At 22.9% G+C, this 22,315-nt stretch overlaps 6 protein-coding genes across 6 annotated transcripts; 3 read left to right on the top strand and 3 right to left on the bottom strand. All coding sequences in view use genetic code 6, as the record gives it.

Moving 5' to 3' along the window:
• Nucleotides 1-1,358: 1,358 nt before the first annotated feature.
• TTHERM_00239130 (UAA transporter family protein) lies at nucleotides 1,359-2,653 on the top strand (the record flags this gene model as incomplete). The annotated part of the gene is made up of 3 exons (XM_001024837.3): nucleotides 1,359-1,450; nucleotides 1,592-1,961; nucleotides 2,015-2,653. The coding sequence occupies 3 exons, from the start codon at nucleotides 1,359-1,361 to the stop codon at nucleotides 2,651-2,653; spliced, it is 1,101 nt and encodes a 366-aa protein (XP_001024837.1).
• A 566-nt stretch (nucleotides 2,654-3,219) lies between these two features.
• TTHERM_00239120 (hypothetical protein) lies at nucleotides 3,220-4,798 on the bottom strand (the record flags this gene model as incomplete). The annotated part of the gene is made up of 3 exons (XM_001024836.2): nucleotides 3,220-4,204; nucleotides 4,316-4,586; nucleotides 4,651-4,798. The coding sequence occupies 3 exons, from the start codon at nucleotides 4,796-4,798 to the stop codon at nucleotides 3,220-3,222; spliced, it is 1,404 nt and encodes a 467-aa protein (XP_001024836.2).
• A 2,183-nt stretch (nucleotides 4,799-6,981) lies between these two features.
• TTHERM_00239100 (hypothetical protein) lies at nucleotides 6,982-7,317 on the bottom strand (the record flags this gene model as incomplete). Its single annotated transcript, XM_001024835.1, has 1 exon — nucleotides 6,982-7,317. One exon carries the CDS (start codon nucleotides 7,315-7,317, stop codon nucleotides 6,982-6,984), a length of 336 nt encoding a protein of 111 aa, XP_001024835.1.
• Nucleotides 7,318-7,878: 561 nt separating this feature from the next.
• On the top strand, nucleotides 7,879-10,997 carry TTHERM_00239090 (HECT domain ubiquitin transferase; the record flags this gene model as incomplete). Its single annotated transcript, XM_001024834.3, has 10 exons — nucleotides 7,879-8,143; nucleotides 8,215-8,597; nucleotides 8,836-9,015; nucleotides 9,079-9,606; nucleotides 9,759-9,872; nucleotides 9,933-10,238; nucleotides 10,294-10,443; nucleotides 10,500-10,618; nucleotides 10,683-10,805; nucleotides 10,856-10,997. 10 exons carry the CDS (start codon nucleotides 7,879-7,881, stop codon nucleotides 10,995-10,997), a joined length of 2,310 nt encoding a protein of 769 aa, XP_001024834.2.
• Nucleotides 10,998-12,166: 1,169 nt separating this feature from the next.
• On the top strand, nucleotides 12,167-13,176 carry TTHERM_00239080 (SNF7 family protein; the record flags this gene model as incomplete). Its single annotated transcript, XM_001024833.3, has 7 exons — nucleotides 12,167-12,316; nucleotides 12,372-12,403; nucleotides 12,466-12,580; nucleotides 12,657-12,725; nucleotides 12,782-12,889; nucleotides 12,949-13,021; nucleotides 13,091-13,176. 7 exons carry the CDS (start codon nucleotides 12,167-12,169, stop codon nucleotides 13,174-13,176), a joined length of 633 nt encoding a protein of 210 aa, XP_001024833.2.
• Nucleotides 13,177-14,710: 1,534 nt separating this feature from the next.
• TTHERM_00239070 (PWWP domain protein) lies at nucleotides 14,711-21,466 on the bottom strand (the record flags this gene model as incomplete). The annotated part of the gene is made up of 9 exons (XM_001024832.3): nucleotides 14,711-15,849; nucleotides 15,952-16,024; nucleotides 16,082-16,918; nucleotides 17,120-17,838; nucleotides 18,217-18,852; nucleotides 19,225-19,968; nucleotides 20,772-20,905; nucleotides 21,103-21,185; nucleotides 21,380-21,466. 9 exons carry the CDS (start codon nucleotides 21,464-21,466, stop codon nucleotides 14,711-14,713), a joined length of 4,452 nt encoding a protein of 1,483 aa, XP_001024832.2.
• Nucleotides 21,467-22,315: the final 849 nt, after the last annotated feature.

Below are 22,315 nucleotides of genomic sequence, written 5' to 3'. Positions count from 1 at the left end.
AGATTCAATATAAATAAATACATAATTAATTATATACAATACTTCATTCATTCATGATATAATAATTAAGCAATAAATAAAATTTATTGAAGATCCACCCATATTTCCATAATCATAAGCAATTAAATATCTATCCAGCTAACCTATTAAATTTCATTGAAATACATTAATACAAATAAATTTAATTTTTATATTTCAAAATAAACTCATTCATACAATATATCTTAAAGCTATTTTAAATTAATTCTAACTTTAATTATCTCTTTTTAAATATCTAATCATAATTTTAATATAACTTTTAAACAGAGCATTCGTCAATCTTATCATAAGATTAAAATATTTATTATTGAGATATTTTGTATTGCAATTATTTTAATTATTTACTAATAAATTTTTGAAAACCTCATTAAAATAATTTAAACTCAAAAGAATCTAAATATATTGAATTTTTTTTATGAAATATTTTCTGCTAAAATTCTATGAAAGATGAATCATTAAAATTAATTATCTAATTTTTCAAAGTATATTTATTCATAATATTAAAAAAAAAATAGTATCTAAAAAAAATTAAATTTTTCTTAAAATAAAAATACATTTATTTGTTCTATTTTTCTCTAAATTAATTTAATTTTTTGTTGCTAGATTTAATAAAAATAATAATTCATATTCTTTTTTATTTATTTCTAGCATATTATAAATTTCATTTATTAACACCTGCTTAAAATTTAAATATTTGTTTGAATAAAATATTTAAAAATTTAGCTATTGTTTTTTTTAATGAAAAATTATTTTAATTCTTAGATTAAATGTTTAATATAGGTATTAAGGTATTAAAAGTGATAATAATAGAAGATTTTAAAAATTAATGAAAAGTTAAAAGTTTTACTAGATTGATATTTTAACAAAAACTACTAAATGAAATATGTCTATTCGTACTAAATTTTTGATATAAACAAAGAAATACAATGATAAATACTAAAAAAACTATATTTTATTACAACCAATAAAATAAAAGTTTATAAAATAATAAACAATTTTTATTAAGAATGAATAAAAAATTTTTGTATCTAAGAAATTTCTTCAAGATATATAAATCAGTATCACTAATACCACTTACAAATATCTCTTTCTCTCGTAATTGGTAGTATAATTAACGTGTATGAATTAATACTGCTTCAAAGGAGAATTTATAGATTTCTCATAATGAATATAGGAATTTAATTTATCAATCAATCAATCAAAAATAAAATTGGTTTATGATTTGAAATAAATAAAAAATTATTGAATTTCAGAATTTTAATAAAAAAATAATTAAAAAATAATCATAAATTTACTTAAGCAGTAAACCAATAAAAGAAATGAAGATACATGGAAAATTATTAAAATTCTCCATTGGTGTAGGAGGAATTTATGCTTCATATATGATCTATGGGCTAGTTCAAGAAAAATTGTAAACTGATTAAAAAATGAAGCAATTTAGCATTTTTAAATTAAAATATATTATTAGTAGAATAAATAGACATTTAAATCTTTATTTAAATTATCATAAACAAACAGTAAGTATATGCAAAATATTTTTATTTATAAATAGATTTAAGAAGGAATACCCTTCTATTGATGGTAAAAGTTAAGATAAATTCAGGCATTCTTTTTTACTCCTCTTTACTCAGTGCTTCTTTTCTGTAATACTAGCCTTTATTGTTAACAAAGTTAATCAAGCTAAGACTTAGATAAGCTTTTAAGAGAAATTTATTATGGGATTTTTTAACTTTGTTTCGATGATTGGCAGTAATACAGCTTTAGGATACATGTCTTACCCTCTCTAAGCTTTGTTTAAGAGCTGTAAAGTTTTGTCAGTTTTAATTGTAGGATTAATTTTTGGTAAAGTTGATTATCCACTCAATTAATATATCTGCGGTGTTGTCGTTACCATTGGCATTATTCTATTCAACTTATGTGATGTAATTAATATTTATACTTAATAAGGGTTAATATTTGATGTTTTAACTTAAAGGACATGAAATCAGGTAAAGAGACTTAATTTGTAGGTATTGCTTTAATTTTAACATCATTGTTTTGTGATGGCATGTTAGCAGAAAAGCAAGCAGAGATGAGAAAAAAGTAAAATCCATCTTCTTTTGAGTTAATGGAAATATGCTCTTTCTGGTGTGCTGTTTTGTCTCTTGCATATGGTGCAGTTAGTGGAAGCTTGATTACTTGCATTAATTTTATTTTAACTCATAATGATATTTTATTTGATGTATTGACAATTGGTTTCTTAGGCTGCATTGGATAAGTCTTTATCTTTTTCACAATTCGCCACTTCGGCCCTGTCATTCTTGCTCTAGTAACTACTACTCGTAAATTCTTTACTGTCCTTGCCAGTATTGCATACTTTGGTCACAACCTCTTCTTTGGGTAATGGGTAGGTGTTTCTTTAGTATTACTAGGAGTTTCATATGAATTATATGAAGGATATAAAAAGAATAGCTAACACAATAAATAAAAAGCAGAGCAAGCAGCATCTCATAAAGAGTTGCCAGTTAAAGAAAATAATAGCGAAACTCAACCTTTAAAATAAAATAAGAGCTCTAATTAGCAAAATGGAAAAAATAGTAATGAAGTAGACAAAAAACATTAAAAATAAAATTGAGTATTTCTTTCAGCTAAATACTAATTGAAATGAATATAAATTTGCAACTTGTATCTTTGTTACTAATATTCAAGTACTCAATAAATTTAAAAACTATGTAAATGAATTCTTGATATAAATTTAAATTAAATTAATTGGTCAATCATAAAAATTAGAGGAAAATGTATGAATTTTATTTAATTAGTTAAAATAAAAAATTTAATTATTAAGTGCATGTATAACCTAGAATTATTTTTGGTTTTTTATATTTAATTCAGTGTTTTTTATAAAATTAAAAATCCATTTTACAATCTATTTATATATTTACAAACTTAGTTACTACCTACATTTCACTCTTTGTTCATTAATATATTAGGAGTTTTGTATTTTTATCTTTGAATTCAGCAAATAATTAAATAAAAATAGAGATATTAATTTATATAATTTATACAAATAACTAAAAATAGTTTAATAAATTAATTTGTCATTTTATAATTTATTTATTAATTGCTTTAATCTAATGATATTTCTGTGATGTTTTTAATAATTTATTTATATTTATAAGTGAAGAAGGAAAAATTTTAAATTCACTTTAGTCCTACAAGTGTGGAGATCTCCATAAGCATTGATAAAAATTAAACTTGCCTGTTTTTAACATAATTTATTTCATCGCTCAACCACTTGTAATTGCTATTTTTATCTATTGAGTCACCAAGTGTATTAGTAAATTTATTAATCTCTCTTTCAAGAGCATTTAGTCTTTCTGAATGATTATAAACCTCCATACTAATTTGTTCCTCTTTTCTGTGAGTTTAAGACTCAGCTTAAGAAAATCTATCATTGAAATCTTAATTTATTTTGTTTAATCTTTCAATAATGCTTTCGTAATTTTGCTTTATTACTAAGTCATTTGAAATTTTTATTTAAACGATCCCCATCTTTTTCTCTATCTACTCAGATTTCTCCATAAACTATACTAAAGATTTTTAAACAATTTACTAAAAATCTGATAGGTTTATTTCTATTTATTTTTTATAATTAAGGAAGCTGCAATCATAGATTTGCATTTTCTACTCTAATTTCTCAATCCTTTCGTTGAGTTTTTGTATAACACTAGAATCAATTTAATTATGCATTCTAACTTAGGAATTAGCATGATCTTCTTATTATGATTTATTTCTTTAATTTTACTAGATTAGATTATCCATTTTTTATTCAATTTCTTCAAATCTTTAATTCATTCTCTCTAAAATTTTACTGATTGTTACATTTTTTTCCTCTCTTTAAAAATTTTAAGACTAATAGTTTTCTTTATCACTATAGAAGCTATTTTAATAATTATTGTTTAAGTTACTAATTAGATTCAGTCCGTTAAATGTCCCATTCTTGTTTGCTTTACAATTAATTTCAGCTATTTTATTCTTTAAATTACCTCCGAATTCAGCTGATTCTTTTATATTTATTTCATTTAGAGTTTATATTTTAGATTAAAGATTTGAGAGCTATGATTGATAGTGTGACAAATCAATTTACTTAAAGACTCCATCAAAGTTATTTGAGCAATTCAAATTCCTGCAAATTAAATAAAATAAATTATTAATCTAAAATATGAAAAATTATCACATTTAATAAATGAGTATTTTATTCATTTTTTAAGTAGATTTAAAAAAATAGAACGCTTACTCATTAAAGCTGTTTACTTCAACATTTAGTAAATTTGATGATTTGTTTTGAGGAATAGTAGAAGGTAAATTATGACTAAAATGATCTAATTCTAAGACAGATGTGTGCTAGTTTTTGAATGAATTATTTATATTCTCATTAGGTTTTTAAGAACCACAAAAAGAATTCTCCAAATAAGAATTATCACATTCTTCATTTTGAAGAGTACTATTCTAGGATGATTTCTTGAAAATTTTAAATCCACTCTACTTTTTGTTGCTCTTATTACTACCTTTACAATAATATAATTGTTAAAATTTTATAAAATATATTAAGATTATTTGTTAAATGTTTACTATTATTTTCTTTTCCATTTAAACTTAAGGTTCTTTTATGGTTATTTTAAGAAGTATTCAAAGAATTTCTACTGCTAAAATTAATTGTTTAACTAAATATTTATTAGCACTCGTTAATTGGCTAAAGGGATTTTGCACTGCTATTCATTTTTATCACACAAAAAATCTAAAATATTATTGTGAATATTTTTTTTAAAAGAATCTTTTGGTTTTTATTCAAATTCAAACTAAAATAAATATTCTATGAATGCAAAAAAAATTTAACGTTTAATTTCTTTAAAAAATAGTAAAAATTAGAAAGATAATTTTTAGTACTAAGCAAATCATTCATAAAACCTTTGAAATTAAAATAAAAAAAATAAATAATTGGTATTAACAATTTTAATCATTTCTTTTGGATAATCATGTTATAGAAATACTTAATAATCAATATAAATTTATATTATGAATCTTTATACTGTCATAATTAAATATTAAAATAGCATCAAAAATTATTTTTTTGTAAATGCTGCTCTTATCAGTCTAAAGAACCTTTAATAGTTATTTTTTACCATAAATCTCTTAAATAAAAGAAAAACCATTTTTTATTTTCTAATTTTGTTAATTTTGCATTAAGCATTATTAAATTTTAAAGAGCCTAAATGGGATAATAATGAGTTAACCTAAACTAGAGCAAATCAAAGCTAATATTAGGTTTTTGTATAGTTATTAATTTTAATAATATATGCTAGGTTTAAAAGTGTCATAAGTACCAATAAATACTGCTTTATAAGCAAATTATTAGAGGTTTTTTGTAAAATTTAATGGACTTTAAAACTTATTTATAGTAAGATCTCTTTGTAGCCTATGTAAAATAGAAGCTACCCCACATATAATATAGTTTTTACACATTAATGCTATTCCTCCATTTTCATTTTAATTATATTTTTAAAGTAAATTTCTTTCCAAAACATCTTTATAGACAAAACTATTCCCTCTGCTAAACATTTATTTAATACACATAGATTTATTACCACTCCATAGCATAGTTAAACTCTATAATAAAGAAAGAGTTTATTTTTCTTTCATAATAAATTAATAGTTCTGCAAAGGTCTTACAATTGTTTAAGTAACCATAACACTAAACTTGTTAAAAATGAAATCTTAAGCAATAAATTTTAATTCTGATTTATATTTATCAGACATTTTATAAAAACTTATTTTTTTTCTGACTAAAAAGATAAAGTAATATTTTGTTATTTTATTTTTATGGAAAAACTAAAAATACTTTACTTAGTTACATTTTTGATAAATTTGAAAAACAAAAATTTCTGATTTATAAAAAGTTTGATTGATCTAAAGAATATATTAAAATCACTTATCAATATTAATAATTATTATTTTAGGCTTTTGTATAAAAAGTTATCAAACATTTAAATTAGAATTTCAAAAATACTTTTCATAACAAGAGACTATTTACTTTTCTCTAATTTTATAATTTTTATTAATAACTATTTCTCTATTATTAAGATAAAAAAGAAATAGTTAGATTTGTTAATAGATTTAAGACTTAAATAATATTTTTATTATAAAAAAATTAATGGAATAGGTTTTTTTAATAAAATTTAATAATCTAATTCAATAATTTATTATTTTAAAATATATTTCAGCTAATTGTAAAATAAAGTTTAGAGTTATTAATTAGTATTATTTATTAATCTTTTGTAAAAAAAATAAAATAATAAAAATGCCTGCGGAGGGGATCGAACCCTCGGCCTCGAGATTATGAGACTCGCGCTCTAACCAACTGAGCTACACGGGCTTACATTTATTAATTTAAAATATTGCTAGATAGTTTAACCTTTTCTTTATATTTAAAATAATTAAAATAATATTTGCATATTAACAAAATTGACAATTATAATTATTAAATTATTCATTTCATTGAAAATAATTTTTTAATTTAAATGTAAATTATACTTTATTAAAAAAATAAGTAAGCAAGATAGATAGATTTTTAACGAATCATAAAAATAATAAATACATCTTTATAAATTTTGTAAATATTTTAATAATACTTTGGATAACAAAATTAGAATTCTTTATTCAGCTAATAAGTAATATTTGTTAATTTAATATAATCAATTTATATTCCTTAAAGTTATGATTGTGAATAAATAAATACCTAATACACTAAATAAATGTTAAAATAAAAAAATTATTAGATTTGATTTAGGATAGTTTTATTTAGTTTTATCTAGACTAGGAATTTTGTTTTTAAAACTCTATGATGGTTTACATATGCTGGTATTTTATTGACATAAATAGCTATAACATAAAAATGAACTTTTTTCATTAATCTTTTTCTTATTCTTATTTTAATTTTTAAAGATGGACACATTTTTAACATTCTGTTGATGATTTTTCATTAATATATTTGCAGTTTTAGCATTGCCATTTTTAGTTTTATTCATTTTAAATATTAAGATCATCATCTATTTCACCATCTAATCTTACTCCTCCTTTCAATTTTGTTGGAGGTTTATTAGGAATTTTTTTTTGTGGCTATTTTTTTTGTTCCTATTTTTATTATTATATCTATTACTTTTATGTTATAACTTATGTGCCACCTCCATTTGATTTTGTTTTTATTCCTTATCCTCCTTTTGCTTACTTATTAGAATCCATAATATTACAAAATACTTATTTATTTTTTTAATAGTCTTTGCTAATTGAAGATTTTTTAATTTATTATCAATTACTTTAAATAAATCAATTTGCCTCTAGTAAAAATTGATTAATGATAACAAATGAAAGAATCATCGTACATAATCAGGAAATATAAATAATAATTCTTTATCATACAATTTTATGAAGATAGAGAGAACTTTTTTATCTAATCAAACATAGCACTTCTTTGGTGATAATTTTTAAATAGTAATTTATTTTTTTCAAATTAATTTAATATATTCTAATATATGGCTTAAAGGAAAGGGATATATTTTATACTAACTTTCATTTTTTATTAAATAAGCTGACTTAAAATCATAAAATTTGAAATGAAATGAAAATAATAAGTAAGAATCCTTTTAGTATTTAAAGTATTAATTAATAAACAGGGTATGTATATCAATCAGTGAGAGTGTGGAGAAAACATTTGATTTTTAATATATTTAAAAGAAAAAGTAAAAACTTATTTAAGATTTATTTTTGATTTCATTTAAAAGCATATTAAATTTGAAAAGGCAAATGGATATTGAAAATCAAGCAAAATAGGATAATAAAGACTCCTAAATTGTCGAAGAAAATGAATAAATTAAAACCTTACCTCCAATGGAAGAAGAAAAAGAAGAAAAGCAGCAATAGTAGCCAGTTTAGTAAAAGCCAGAGGTGTAGGAAAATTCAGAAAGATAAAAAAAGATTTTGATGGAAACATTTTAATAACTTTATGAAAGATTGTCAAAAGGCTGCGGAAGGGAAAAATGCAAATATGATACATGCCTAGCTCATCCATGTATGGCTAATATATTGATTTAACTAATTTATAGCTTATTACCTTAATTTTTATGTATTGAAATTTAAAAGCAAATAGACATTTGGTGAATGACTAAAATCAGGCAAAACTGAAAGCAGTGGAATTCTTAAAAAAGAAACTTGCCAAAATAGAAATATGCAATATCCCTTAAAGGATAATAAAATCTTTACAAAAATCAGAAATAGATGCTATTTTATAACCTCAGTATTTGGAGTAGAATTTCAAAGAAATAATTTAGAGATTAGAAGATGTGTTTAGTGATTTTGAAGCTTTAAATAATAGCTTCTTCCTTGATTAAAATCCCTGCTAAGTTATTGAATAGCACAATGGATTGATTGATTTTAAGTCAGTAATTGAACTTTACAACGTTCTTTTGAACCTTAATAATGCTGAGATGAAAAAATGTGTCGAAGATATGTTTTCTAAATCATTCGTAATAAATTTTACTTGATAAAATATTTCAAAATTTTAAGAAGTGAGTGTTTGTTTGTTTGTTTCACTTTATGAATAATAATTAATTTTCTATTAAATTGTTCTACTTGATAAGGTATTTGCCAAAAACGAACAACAGATTAGAGATTTAATTAACATTTCAAATCTTCTGATCTTAAATAAATAGAAAAAGAAATTTCAAGCTTAACGAATAAAATCTTATTTTTCTAATTCAAAAGATCAAGCTCTTAGGTGAAATTACAAAATATGCAGATTATAAAAAATAATTCTCTACTATAGATGACTTTAGAGTTCTTGTATTTTTAATTATATATCCTAATCTATTTGAAGAGCACTGCTTGTTTATAAAGATTATGCACTCATTCTTTTACTTAACTTAGAGAGATTATGAGATGTTTGTAAATATTCATTTTTTAAATTAAATTAAATTATGATTTTACTGACAAAACTATGAAAAATAGGGATATTGGCTAAAAGATTTGGATTCATCAATTTTAGAAAGAATAAATACAAGTATAAAAACTAAAGTAATGATAAGTCTTTATCAAGGAGAAACCGAAGTAGAAGCAGCCATGAATGCCTTGAAAATTATATATACTACAAATGTAATCTTGAAAAGAATGGAAAGAGATCACTTTATCATTGATATCTTTTAAAATGAACACGAAGAAGGAATCAATCCTAAGAGCGAATATATACTATGGTTAAAAGGAAAGGAAAATTAAGACAAAGACCAAAGATTCTTCACTTTCTGTAACTACCCATTTAGTATGGATATTAAATTTAAGTATCAACTCCTCGAAATCAATTCCAAGTTTGACTAAAGAAATGAACATGAGAAAAAAATTAGAAGTTAAATATAGCAAGGACAATTTATTATTAACTCAAGCTAGCTTTTCCTCATTTTTGAAGTGAGTAGAGATAACATTTTGGATGATACCATTTAATGTATTTCTCAGCCAGATTTAAATTTTAAGCTTCCATTTAAGGTATTTAAAATTTAATTAAAAAGTTATAATAAATAAAATAATAATTTAATTTTTATTTTGAAGATTTGATAAAATAAGATAAAAACTATTATCAAATTTAAAAATATTTATAATTCTTATTTATTGTAATTAAATTAAATACATATTAAAAGGTTAAATTTAGAGGAGAATAGGGCATAGATGAAGGCGGTGTTCGTAAAGAATATTATTAAATTATGATTAAATAGTTATTCAATCCAGACTTTGGTTTATTCCTTGAAAAATAAGTAATTAATTAATTAATTAAGATGAAATAGTTAAATAAAATACTTATTTTAACTAAATAGAACAAATAGTTCTTTTGGTTCAACAGTAATTCTATTGACATGCCAATGCTTTATGATTTAATTGGATCTTTGATGGGAATAGCTATTTATAATTAAATTTAAATGGATGTAAGATTACCAAATGTAGTATATAAAAAACTAATTGGTGATCCTGTTTCACTAGAAGATATTAAATAATTTGATGCTGCTACATATAATGGTTTTAAACACATTCTTGAATACGAGGGAGACTTAGAAAATGATCTTTAATTGACTTTCTCTATTGAATATGAATATTTCGATTAGACCAAAGTATATGAGCTCAAAGTAAGAATATTAAAAAGCAATTATAATTTTTAATATATATAATTATGATTAAAAGCCTGGTGGTGACTGTATTCCAGTTACTTAAGAAAACAAAAAAGAATTCATAGAGCTTTATGTTGATTGGTATTTAAATAAATCTATTGAAAGATAATTTAATAATTTCAAGAGAGGCTTCTTTAAGGTTTTGAATCTAGAAATAATTTAGGTAAATTTTATATTTAAAGTTATATTCTCAATATACCCTCTTTTTATAATTATTAGTTCTTTACATTTGATGAGCTAGTTCTTATTTTAACTGGTAAAGAAGAACTTGACTTTAATGAGTTAAAGGAGAATACATATTATGATTAAGGATATTCAGAAGAATCAGATTAAATTAAGTACCTCTTTCTTTTTTTCTCAATTTGACTTTTACTATAATTATTCTTAAACTTATTTATTTAGGTGGCTTTGGGAAATTTTAGATGAATTTACTATGGAGCAAAAGAAAAAATTCTTATTTTTCTGTACTGGTAGCGATAGAGCACCAGTAACAGGATTCTCATCTTTAAAATTTATTATTTCAAGGTAAAAAAAATTATTACGATTCATTTAATTAATTTCACTAAATACTAAAGGCACGGTGAAGAGAATGAATAACTCCCATCAGCTCATACTTGTTTCAACCACTTGTTAATCCCCGCTTATAAGAGCAAAGAAATTCTCAAGCAAAAGCTGCTATTATCTCTTGAAAATGCTGAAGGATTTGGACTTTATTGAAACTTAGTTTAATATTTTAAGCTAAGCAGAAGGGAGATGACATATCTAAATTAATAACAAATATTTTGATAAACTTTAAAAATATATATTTACTATTTACAATATATAATTAGTTAGTTAATAAAATTAATTAACAATCTAACATACTAAATAAATAATTCTTTAATTTGATATTTAATTAATTCTTTAAAATATTAAAATAATATTATTACCCATTTTTCACTTTTAAATATGCTCATTAATTTATTGATACTCATATAAATCTACTTAAAAAAATTATGATATTAGTAGAGTATTTCAGAATCATCAAAATTGTTTGATTATTTTTAGTGGCAATTTTTTAGCAACTATGAGACTTTGATGAGGTAAAAATAACAAAAAATAATTTTTTTTTCTATTGATTTGTTCACTTCTTGTCAAAACCTATCACTAATTTTGAAAATCTAATAATACTCTCTGGATATGCATTATTTAATATTTATTATTTTTCTTTAATTATTGATGGTGAATTCTGAAAACAAATAAAATATTTAATTTTTTATAAATAAAGATATTAACAAAATATTTTATTTAATAATTTAACCTTAGATTGATTTTAAATTTAAAATATTTTAACAAAATTAGAAATAATTTAAATTTGAAAATTAAATATTAATCTATTTCTTAATGAAATAGACATTTTGAATTAAATTTAGGCATTTTTTACTGATAAAATAAGAGTACTTAAAACTTAATATTAATGGAATATCAAAACGATAATTTTTAGTTAGGATACTTATGATCGATAATACAATTTAACTAATAAAAAAATTAATAATTTTGAAAATATTTTTTTTAGTTTTCATTAATGAAAATAGTTAATTTATTGAAAAAAAGAAAGAAACAAAATTTTTTTAATATCCTCAGTGTTTACCTGATGTTATTAAATTATTAAAATTGTATGATTAATTTTTTGCAAACAACTTAAAGATTTAATTAATTAGATTTACTTGTAATATTGAAAGGAAAATAAGATATATTTATAAATAAATAGGAAGAAATTTTATAGTATAGACAAAACCATCAGACTATTAAAGGAGATTAAGTCGCCAAAAATTTAATTATAATTTCTTTATTAGAATTCTAAAAACAATATAAAATTTTCACAAAATTAAACTTAAGTATTAAAAATGGGTAACGAAGCACCAAAACCTGCTCCTGCTAAGCCAGTTGATCCTATGGATGCAATCTTAGATATGAAAATGACCTCAAAGCAATTCGAAAGAGAATCAAAGAAGGCCGAATAAGAATCGAAAAAATTGGTTGAAAAAGCTAAATAGGTAATTTGATATGATAAATTCAGAAAATATAATTAACTCCTCTAAAATAAAAAAGGCATTACAAAAGGGAAATGAAGAAGGTGCAAAGTAATTAAATAGCAAATTATTGTAACTAAAATATAAAGTTTAATAAAATTTTATAATTAAAGGCTCTATCTATAAAATTCTTCCATGAAGCAAAAGCATTCAATTAGCATGATGAGAATGGCTAATAAATTAGACGCTGTCTAATGTCAAATGAAAATGGCATAAGGCAATACTTAAGTAAAATATTAGATAATTAGTTTATAAAATGTCAAATTCAAATAATATTTGCTAAAATCTTTCTTTAAAACCATAGATGGTTGCATAATTAAACAAGATTACTCCTTATCTACAATTCCACTCTCAGAATTTACCTTTAGAATAAGTAAAAAATTATAAATTTTCTATAAAATGCTTAAATGAAATATAAAATTTATAAAGATGTATGGATAAATGGCCAATTTCGAATAAGCTATGGATGAAATTACTGTTCAACAAAAGGTTATGGATGGCGTAATGAATAAAAATGATATTGGAACCGATGTAGCTGTAAAATATGACTTAAGAAAAAATTTATATTAAATAATTTTGAAATATTAATTAAAAAGGTTGATAATATGCTTAATCAATTAAAAATGGAAAATGCCATGGAAATTAATCAAAAGCTCTAACAAAGCAATAGTAAAATTTATTTATTTTAGAAAAAAATATTAAAATAATCAATAAATTTTCATCATATATAATAAATAGATGCTGTATTCAACGATATCAAAAATAATAACTAGAATTTAATAAACCAAAATCCTAACAATGTTCAAGAGTTCAAATAAATTTGATAATTTTATTAACAAGAAATTATTCTTAAAAATATGTATTTTAAAAAAAATAATTTATCTGTGTAATCAATTATTAGCTATACTTATATAATAATGTGTGTTTCTACATTAAATTAATTCTAAATATTACTCTTATTTATACTTTCACCATAAAATCAATCATTCCAACAAAATTATTTATTTAATATCATCATTTAATAAAAAATATTAAAATTCATAATTCAATTTTTTTAATAAGCCAACTTTTTAATATTTTTAAAATTAAATTAATTAATTAAAATAATATTTTTTAGTTTAAAATTCGATTTATAAATGAAAAAAAAATATCCACGAATTTCAATTTTTATTCAACAATATTATTAAAATTAATTTTAAAATAAACTTATTTTTTCTGTTTAATTTCAAGTCACCCTTTTTTTATTTAACAAATTAATATAAAATTTATATAAATTAAACTTTAAAATTAGAAATCAAATTTAAGCTTAAAAAATGAATAGTGGATTTGTCCAAAATTTGAGATAGAATTATTTAATCAAAAATTTAAAACAAAATTTTAATGATTTAAATGCCCTGATTTTTTCAATTATATTTTACTTTAAGTTTAGGATTTTATTTACTAATAAAATAATAATTAATAAAAGTAAGTGTGAAGAAAAGTTTCTGATCCAAAGTCATGTTTAATTTTAAATAATAGCCATTTTTTAAATAATTTATCTATTCAAAATAAATATTCTTGACAAAAAAGTATTTAATAAATGCAAAAATAAATTGAAACTGTGTCATAGATAAATTTTTTAGAAAAATCAAATATAAGAAAGCTCTTAAAAATAATATAAATCGCTAAAGCATCTAAACATTTTAAGGAGGTTTATTGAGTAAATTATAATTTTAATTAGAAACTATTTTTAAGGAATTTAAGAGAAAGAAATTTTGAAAACTATTTATAAATGATATGAACTTAGAAAGTTACAGGATTATTGTAAATTATTATATTGAAAACTAATTAATAATCGGATAGATTTATTTAACCAATTTTAAAAATAGATTAAAATATAATCCAATTTGTTTTGTTTGGAAGAGACAAAATTTTATATGTATAACGAAAATAGTAGATATGAGCTATAAAATAAATTAATTGATTATTATAAATAAAGTTGTTAAGGAAGTTTATTGAGTGAGTTATTTTTTATTTTGAGGTATTCATTGATTGTTAGGTAGGTAGATAGGTATGTATGTATGTAGGTAATTTCTTTAGAAGGATTAAGGAAGAATATTTTTTATGCGTGTGTTTTTTATTAATTTCTTTATTTTCTTATTGACTTACTTTAATTAATTTTATTTAGTTATTATAGAGTTTTGGAATTTATAAAAATAGTTTTTCATATTTATCAGTCTTTTGGTTTATATAGATAAATATTGAAAAACTATACTTTAAATAGTATATAATTTATTTATTTATTTATTCGTTCATTGAAAAGAATTATTATTATTTATTTCTTTATTTGGTAATTTATTATATTTTATACGCTTCTTCTCATTATAGAGAAGGAGCAGCAGGATTTTAATTATTATCACACAATAGAGGAGTAGAGGAAGACTCATTCACTTCATTATTTATGTTTGAGACGTTAACTTTTTCGTTATGCTCTGCATCTATTTCATTACTGGCAGTAATTATGTCTTTTTGGTGTTCATCGTTGATCACAGATTTATGCTCATTTTCTATGTGTTAAATTTAGGTTTTTTCAATAGAACATGGTTTATTGCTAGAGGTATCGTGATCAAAGTGTGACTCTAAAGCATCTAATTATAAATATTTGTCACAAGGCGAACATTATAACTACTCAGAGAGTTTGCAGCTTTCATTCCTACTTTCGTTACTTTATTTTCTAGAGGAATTTAGTATTTATTCTTAGCTTTTCTTTAGTTATTAACTGTATTAACTTCCAATCTCCTCTTCTTCTTCGTCATCATCATCTTCTACTTAGATATTATCTTCATTCTCCTTATTTGACTTTATTGGAGTAGAATTCTCATTAATTTTAATTTTTAAGTCTAATTCAGTATCTTCCTACTTTTCCTCTACTTTATCATCTCTTTCTTCCTTTTGAAGGCAAGAGTTTTCAACTTCTTCTTCTTCCATCTTTTCCTCTTTGATCTCTAACTTGCCATGATTATCTAAAATCATTTGGTTTTATTCAACTGGATTTAATAAACTATCTTTTTTGCTTTCCTCTATTTATGAATTATGAGGTGAGTTGTTAACAGAAAGTGAAATCTTTTGATGAACTTCTACTTAAACTTCCTCTTCATCATCCTCTTCATCCACAATTATCTTGTTTTGTTGGTCGATTTATTAAATTTATTTTTGTTATTATTTTTTTTCAGATGAGAGGTTTTTGGAAGCAAATTCTTCAAAAACAGCACTCTTATCTTCACCAGATTAGCTCTAATTATGGACATCATGATGACCACCTGATTCAGAGCTATTATCGTATCTATTCATGTTTTCTTCTTCCTCCATTCTCATACTCGTATTTGAGTATTTTCTACATGAATTAGGAGTTCTGTTAGCATGTTAACTAAAATTACTTTCGTCATTCAAATGAGTAGGATTTTTAAGATTGTCATTATTTATTGCACTTTCACCGTTGTAATTTTAAATTTTCACTTCTAAAAAAAAACAAAAAATAAGATAAAATAAAATAAAAATAATAAATAATTTTAAGTAAGACAAAATCGAAAAATAAAAAAAGAAGTAAGTTAAATAATTACCAAGAATTGAAATATTTTCTGGGTTGTGTGAACTAAGGTATAACTCTATCTTTTCTGAAGTCGTATGAAAGTCCTAATTTTTATAAATTTGAATTATTTAATTAATTATTAAACGAAATTTATTATTTACAATTTAGTTTATGAGAGTTATCAAGTTCTTGCATATGTTTTTATACTCACCACACATTTAAGGATATTTTTGTCTTATCATTATCTCAATATTCTTGGCATAATTTTATGCTGAAGGTTAGTCTTTCAATATTTTTATTAGAGGCTTGATAATTTTAAGACATATCTTCCTTCTCATGAGCTTTTGATCTTCAGTTAAGTTGTTGATGTTATTTTCTTTATCACATTTGTTTTCAGATTATTCGTCAATTATTTTATCATTATAATTTTACTCAGAATTTTATTAACGAGAAATCTTTTAATCAAAGCTTTCAGTAGCTCCGAGTGAGTAACTATGAGAAGAGTTTAGAAGGAAAGCTCCATTTGTAGAATTGCTGCCTGCACTATTGCTAATTATAGCCTAATCGATTGAGTTTTATATTTTTTACGTAGCAACACTTTATTATAAATCGCTCATTGGAGTTTGAGACATCTTTAAAGAAGCTTCGCTTTGCATTTGAATCAAACTTGCCAGAGATTGCTCTTAAACAGTTTCTTTCTCAGCTAAAGAACTAGCTGGAATCATGATTTCTGATGAGTCTTTTGATAACAGTGAAAATTATTAAGTTTAACTTGGTGTAAAGTCTTTTATTTATTGAGAAGAAGATTGTTTTCTAGGACGCACAGAGCATGAAGAAGAAGAGGAAGACATTTATTAAGTTAAATTATCAAATTCTTTCTTCTTTCCTTTTGGAGATATTTTCTATGACGCCTTTTCAAACTCTTCAAATTCTCTATTCTTACTTGAACTGCTATTGACTGTCTTGAGTAATCTTAATTTTTCTTCAAAGTCAAAGAACTATTTTTTAATTTAAAATATTATCAATTTTTATTATTATAATTTATCCATTTAAATTATTATATACTTATTATTCTTAACTTTCATATACTATTTAAAAATATTAGAATAATTTCAATTTTTTATTTTATTAAAAAAAAATTTGAACAGATCTATAAATTTAATTTATTAAAATGAAAAAATTTATGGTATATAAATTACTCTTTTAAATAGAAGGCCTTTTAATGTATCAATTAAAGAATCAAGTTCTTATTGAAGTTCATTAATTTGTTAAGTAGAAAATGTTGTATTGCTAGTTCCATATAAACTATCATTAAATAGCAAAGTTTTAGCGCAAAGGAGAAGTTTGCCATTATCAGATCCCAAAATACCAATAATATTATCAATTTTAGGTTCTTAGGTTTTAATTTTATATATTATATCTTGCAGGATACTGAATGTATCAGAAAAATCTAAAGAACTCATTGACTAAAGATGTGAGAACAGTTGGTTAAATTCATCTTCTAGGTTAAGGATTTAATCATGATAGATAAAAGGTTAGCTTAAATTATTGGAAATATGTGGTGAAGAATGAGAGATTGATATTTCAGAATAGTATGTGCTATTATTTTACTAGCTTCTCATACTTCCCTTTCTAGTTCTTACTGAAGGAAAATCATCAGATATGTTTTTAGTAGTAATTTTGGATTCTTTTCCCTTAACTGTGCTTCTAGTTCTTAAAAAAGTATGTTATTTACTAGAGTTTTAAGAAGAAGATATTATTTTATTTTTGTTCTTTTTGCCCTTTAAATTTTATGCTCTGGATCTTGTCAATCTGCCATTTTTAATAGTAGCTAGATTTTCAGTATCCTATTATGGTTATGGAGTTGATAATTTTTTAGAAAGTGACATCTTATCTATTTTAGTTATCAGAGCAGAATCTAAGTTATTAAAAAATTTGAAATTAAATGACATGTAAATTTAATTTAATAAAAATAGTAAGGAGTGATTCCTGAATTTTAATAAAATTAACATGTTTGTTTAATTTGGAGGTAAAAAATGAATGAGTAGTTTTTTCAAATATTTAACATAATCAGCAGATTTTAAAATAAAATAAATAAATAAATTACTAATTTATTAATGGAAAATTTTTCTACTTTAAAAAAATATAAAAAATTAAAATTTGATTGTTTTTGTAATATTTTTAATTGTTTATTTGCTTTTATTTTGGTTCTATTTTGTTAATTAATACTTAATGAATGTTCTACTATGTTAAAAGTGAAAAAATTAAATTGCTCAAATTAATAATAATTAATTACTTTTAGATTTCTTGATTTGTTTACGCTTGCTTGCTCTCGTTTGTCTTTAATTTGAATTATTTTCAGAATCTTAGTCAATGTCATCTAAATCATCACTTTATATTTCTTTTATTTGAGAGCTTTCGTTATTTAATCTACTTTTATTAGATATTATCTTGCTATCATCTTCATAATCTTCAATTTTTATTTCGACTTGCTGATCATTGTTAGAACTATCTTATACTATTTCTGAGTTATCATCTTCCTCCTCTATTACTTATTATTGATTTGAAACTAAACTTGATTGCTTAGATCTAATGCTTCTAGTAAAATCTATACTTGCATTATTATTTTACTTTTATTCTAAGCTTTGCTATTTCTTTAAGCTTAAACCCTAGTTCTTTTGCTGTATATTTTCTTATTTGCTATTTTATAAGGCTTTGTTTTTCTCCTCTGACGATTAGGCAGTTTGGTTCATTAGCAAGGGTGGATATTTAGCCAATGTTTCATCTAGTTTAGATAAAGGAATATTGCTAGTTTTACTTTGCTTTTCAGTTGAATTTCCTAAACTGCTTTTAGAATTCATTAAGTTATTATTAGGAATAGCACCTCCTTCTTCTTCCTCGTCATCGTCTGTTTCAATAACCATGGTATCATCTATTTAAATAAATTTTTCTAATTATATTTGAATCAAAACCGCTATTCATAAGTATATGTGAAATTAAATTTTTTGAGAATAAATTTGAATTATTTGTTAATAATAAAGCTGCCATAGTTGATTTATTTTTAGATAAAAGTGTTAAAAATTTTAAATTAAAAAATATTTTTTGAGACAATTAAAAATTAAATCAATAAAATATATTAATGCAAAAATTTCATTTTATTATCATTTCGCCTCTTTATTTTCTTTCAAACAAACCTATTTTCTACTCGCTTCTAAATTCTCTTGGAAAAATATTGCACTTAAATTGGAAGGAAGGCAGCTTTAATAGCAATAAAATTTGAAGGAAAAAACTAAAAAATATTTACTTTTAAGGTTTTTGCTTTGTGCTGAATTGGCTGAGACTGAATTTTGAGTATAATTTTTGACTCCATTCGTATTGCTATTATTAAAATTGGAGCTAGAATTAGAATTCAGTTATTATTAATGACTACTGCTGCTTGTGCTACTATTCGCTGATGGGTCATTCTAAAATATTGCAGTACTTTGAAGGGTTGAATTGCTATTTCTAACTGCAGAATTCATACCCTTTACATTAGCAGAATTGATGCCATTTTAATTTAAAGCTATTCCGCTACCATGATTCGCATCAGAATTGCTTATATGATGACCAAATAATCCTTTATATTTTTCTTCTTCAGAATCTTCGATCACCTTATTATTTTTTCTTTTATTTTTTAACTTGCTACTGCCCTTTGAAGGAGCATCTTCATCGTCAATTTCATGATATTAATGACCATTTGCTGAACTAGATAACTTTCCACTTGGTTTTTTCATGGTCTTGGGTTACTTGCTTTGCTAAGATATTTAATTGTTATTTATACCAGCATTTGAAAGTGCTGCTACAGGTGTTCCTGCCACCTAAGAATTAAATGACTGTCTTGCTGTTAAAACAGGTCCATATTCTTCATCGTCTTCTATTTCGCTATCTCTTTAATCATCTGATGAATTTCCATCTTCAGAATTGCTTTCATTAAACTAGGATTTTTTATCCTTATTCTATTTTGACTTTTTCTATTACTGTGACCTCTTTTTATCCCTATTTCGCCATTCTAATTTTAGATAAATATTAAAATATTTAAAAAAACATACTCAATAATGATTGGAAATTAAATTGAATAAAGAAAAAAAATATTTTAATGAATGGAATTGCAGAACGAATTTTAAATCCTCATAAAATATTTGCTATTATTGTTTTTTTTTTGCTTTTATTTGATCTATCTAATATTTATAAATATCTATATTTGCAATTGTTTGTTATGAGAGACAATTCACTAACTTGCTGACTGTATTAATTTTTTATTTCAATATTTGGTATTAAAGGTGAGAGAGAGTGTGTGTTTAAGCTTGAATTCTTAACAAAAAAGTCAGCATCGATGCGAAAATCTAAATTGAGACAGAAAGGAATTTGATCAAGAGGAGTTATTTGCTTTATTCCCATTCAAACAAAAATAAGAATTAAGAAAAGAAAGTAGAGGGGGGGAAAAAAAAATTTTGATATTATTAGGAAGGAGGGAAATTGAGAGATTTATATGCTTGTGAATTTGTTTTAAATTTTTTAATGCTAATGCACAACATTATCTATCTACACAATAATTCTCCTCTGATACAATTTCACATATTTAAGTGATCTACTAAGACTTTTCCATTTTCATTTTTTCAGCCGATAGTTTAAAAATCAACTCAAAAGAAAAAAAGCAAAAATTTTGTATTATTGTTTGTTTGCTTGCTTGCTTGCTCAAGTTATATCTGCAAATGAAATAATTAATTAATGAACGACTGAAAAACTAAATCTCTTTTCTAAAAAATGGCTAAGATGATGCTATTGTTATAAAATATATGAATATCGTATTACCTTCGTATGTGTACTTCCCATTATAAATGTCATTCGCTATTTGAATGGATTGCATTAATTTTTTACGCTTTTTATTTTTAAAATCTATCTCCTTAACATAAAATTTCTGAAGCTTATCTTCATTAACCATTGAACTATTTATAATTGAAAAATATTGAATCTAAATGCTTCAATGCTATCTGTCTAAGTATTATTAAAAATATTTCAATTGTGGCTATTCAATCTACATCTATGAAAAATTTTATGCACCAGAATGGCTTTGCAATTTTTTATGCTTTAAACTTTGTCGCTTGCTTTGGTATTATTTGATAAACATATAAATCGAATTTACTGTGAGTGATCACCTATGAAATTGACTAGCAATTCGTACTTTTTTTCTCCGTTTTCTCCGGGCTTCATTTTAATCTCTCCTATCTTTAATTAGGTTTAATAAAAGATGTAAGATTATTATGTAATTTTGCAAAAATGCTTAATTTCATGCTCGCTTATTCTATTTTTTTATCCCTAAAAATCTTGATTGCTAATAATTATGCTTGATCATATGATAATATCTATAGTAAGGAAGCATGATGAAAAAGGAAAATTCCTAACTCTAATAAATGAATTACGATTCCTGGCCACCATGGATAACCCCTAATCTTCGCGTAAACTAAATCATTCTTGCTATATTTGCACTAATTTTCTTTCTTATTCATTATTGTATGAAAGTTTCTTTAGAAAATTCAAGGTTTTGCTGACTTGTTGTTCGTCTTGGTGTCCAGAAAATATCCTATTTTGTATATAATCTTTTCCTCACTTAAATTCCTTCTTTTTCTTCTTGTTATTATAAATTTTTGTTTTTGTTAATTAATAATGATCTTTTATTTTATTTTCGCTCAGCTTGTTGCTATTTCTTATTATCTTCTTTTTCTTTCTTTCTTTCTTAGTTAAAATATGCTTGTTTCTTTATATACTAATTCAATTATTTATTTTCCAAAGCTACTAAGTTAGTAATTTGTTTGTTTGTTTGTTTGCTTGCTTGCTTGTTTGCTTTAATGATTTTTATTCTTTATTTTCTCTCTAATGCTTTCCTTCTTTCCTTTTAATCTAAAGTTTATTATTTTTAAATTAATTCATTTCTTTCCTCTCTTCAATTTCATTTTCCTCCTCAGCTCACATTAATTAATTAATTAATCAATCAATCATTTTTTTTAGATAGTATTAACTTTTTCGATTATGTTTTCTTATTCACTTTCTTATTTATTTATCTATTATTGACACAGCTTTATCGTTTTTCTCTATATTTTACAGCTTCCATTCATTTATTTTGATCGCTTATTATTAAGTTGCTTAGTAATTTATTGATTAATTAACTAACTAACTAAATGAATAAATAAATAAACACTTCCAAACTAATAATTAGAATAATCCTTGACTCACTCATTTTATTAATTAATTAATTTTTATTTTTAAGGTATATCTCTATGAATAATGAATATATGTTGAATTTGTGATTAATTTCCTTTTCTTACTTTTTTTTTTTATAGATTTGACTGATCATTCAG

The sequence above is a fragment of the Tetrahymena thermophila genome (genome assembly GCF_000189635.1).
Source record: "Tetrahymena thermophila SB210 genomic scaffold scf_8254373, whole genome shotgun sequence".
NCBI classification, from domain to species: Eukaryota; Ciliophora; class Oligohymenophorea; order Hymenostomatida; family Tetrahymenidae; genus Tetrahymena; species Tetrahymena thermophila.
Note: the sequence above shows the minus strand (reverse complement) of the source record. Positions and strands in the feature narration are given on the sequence as shown.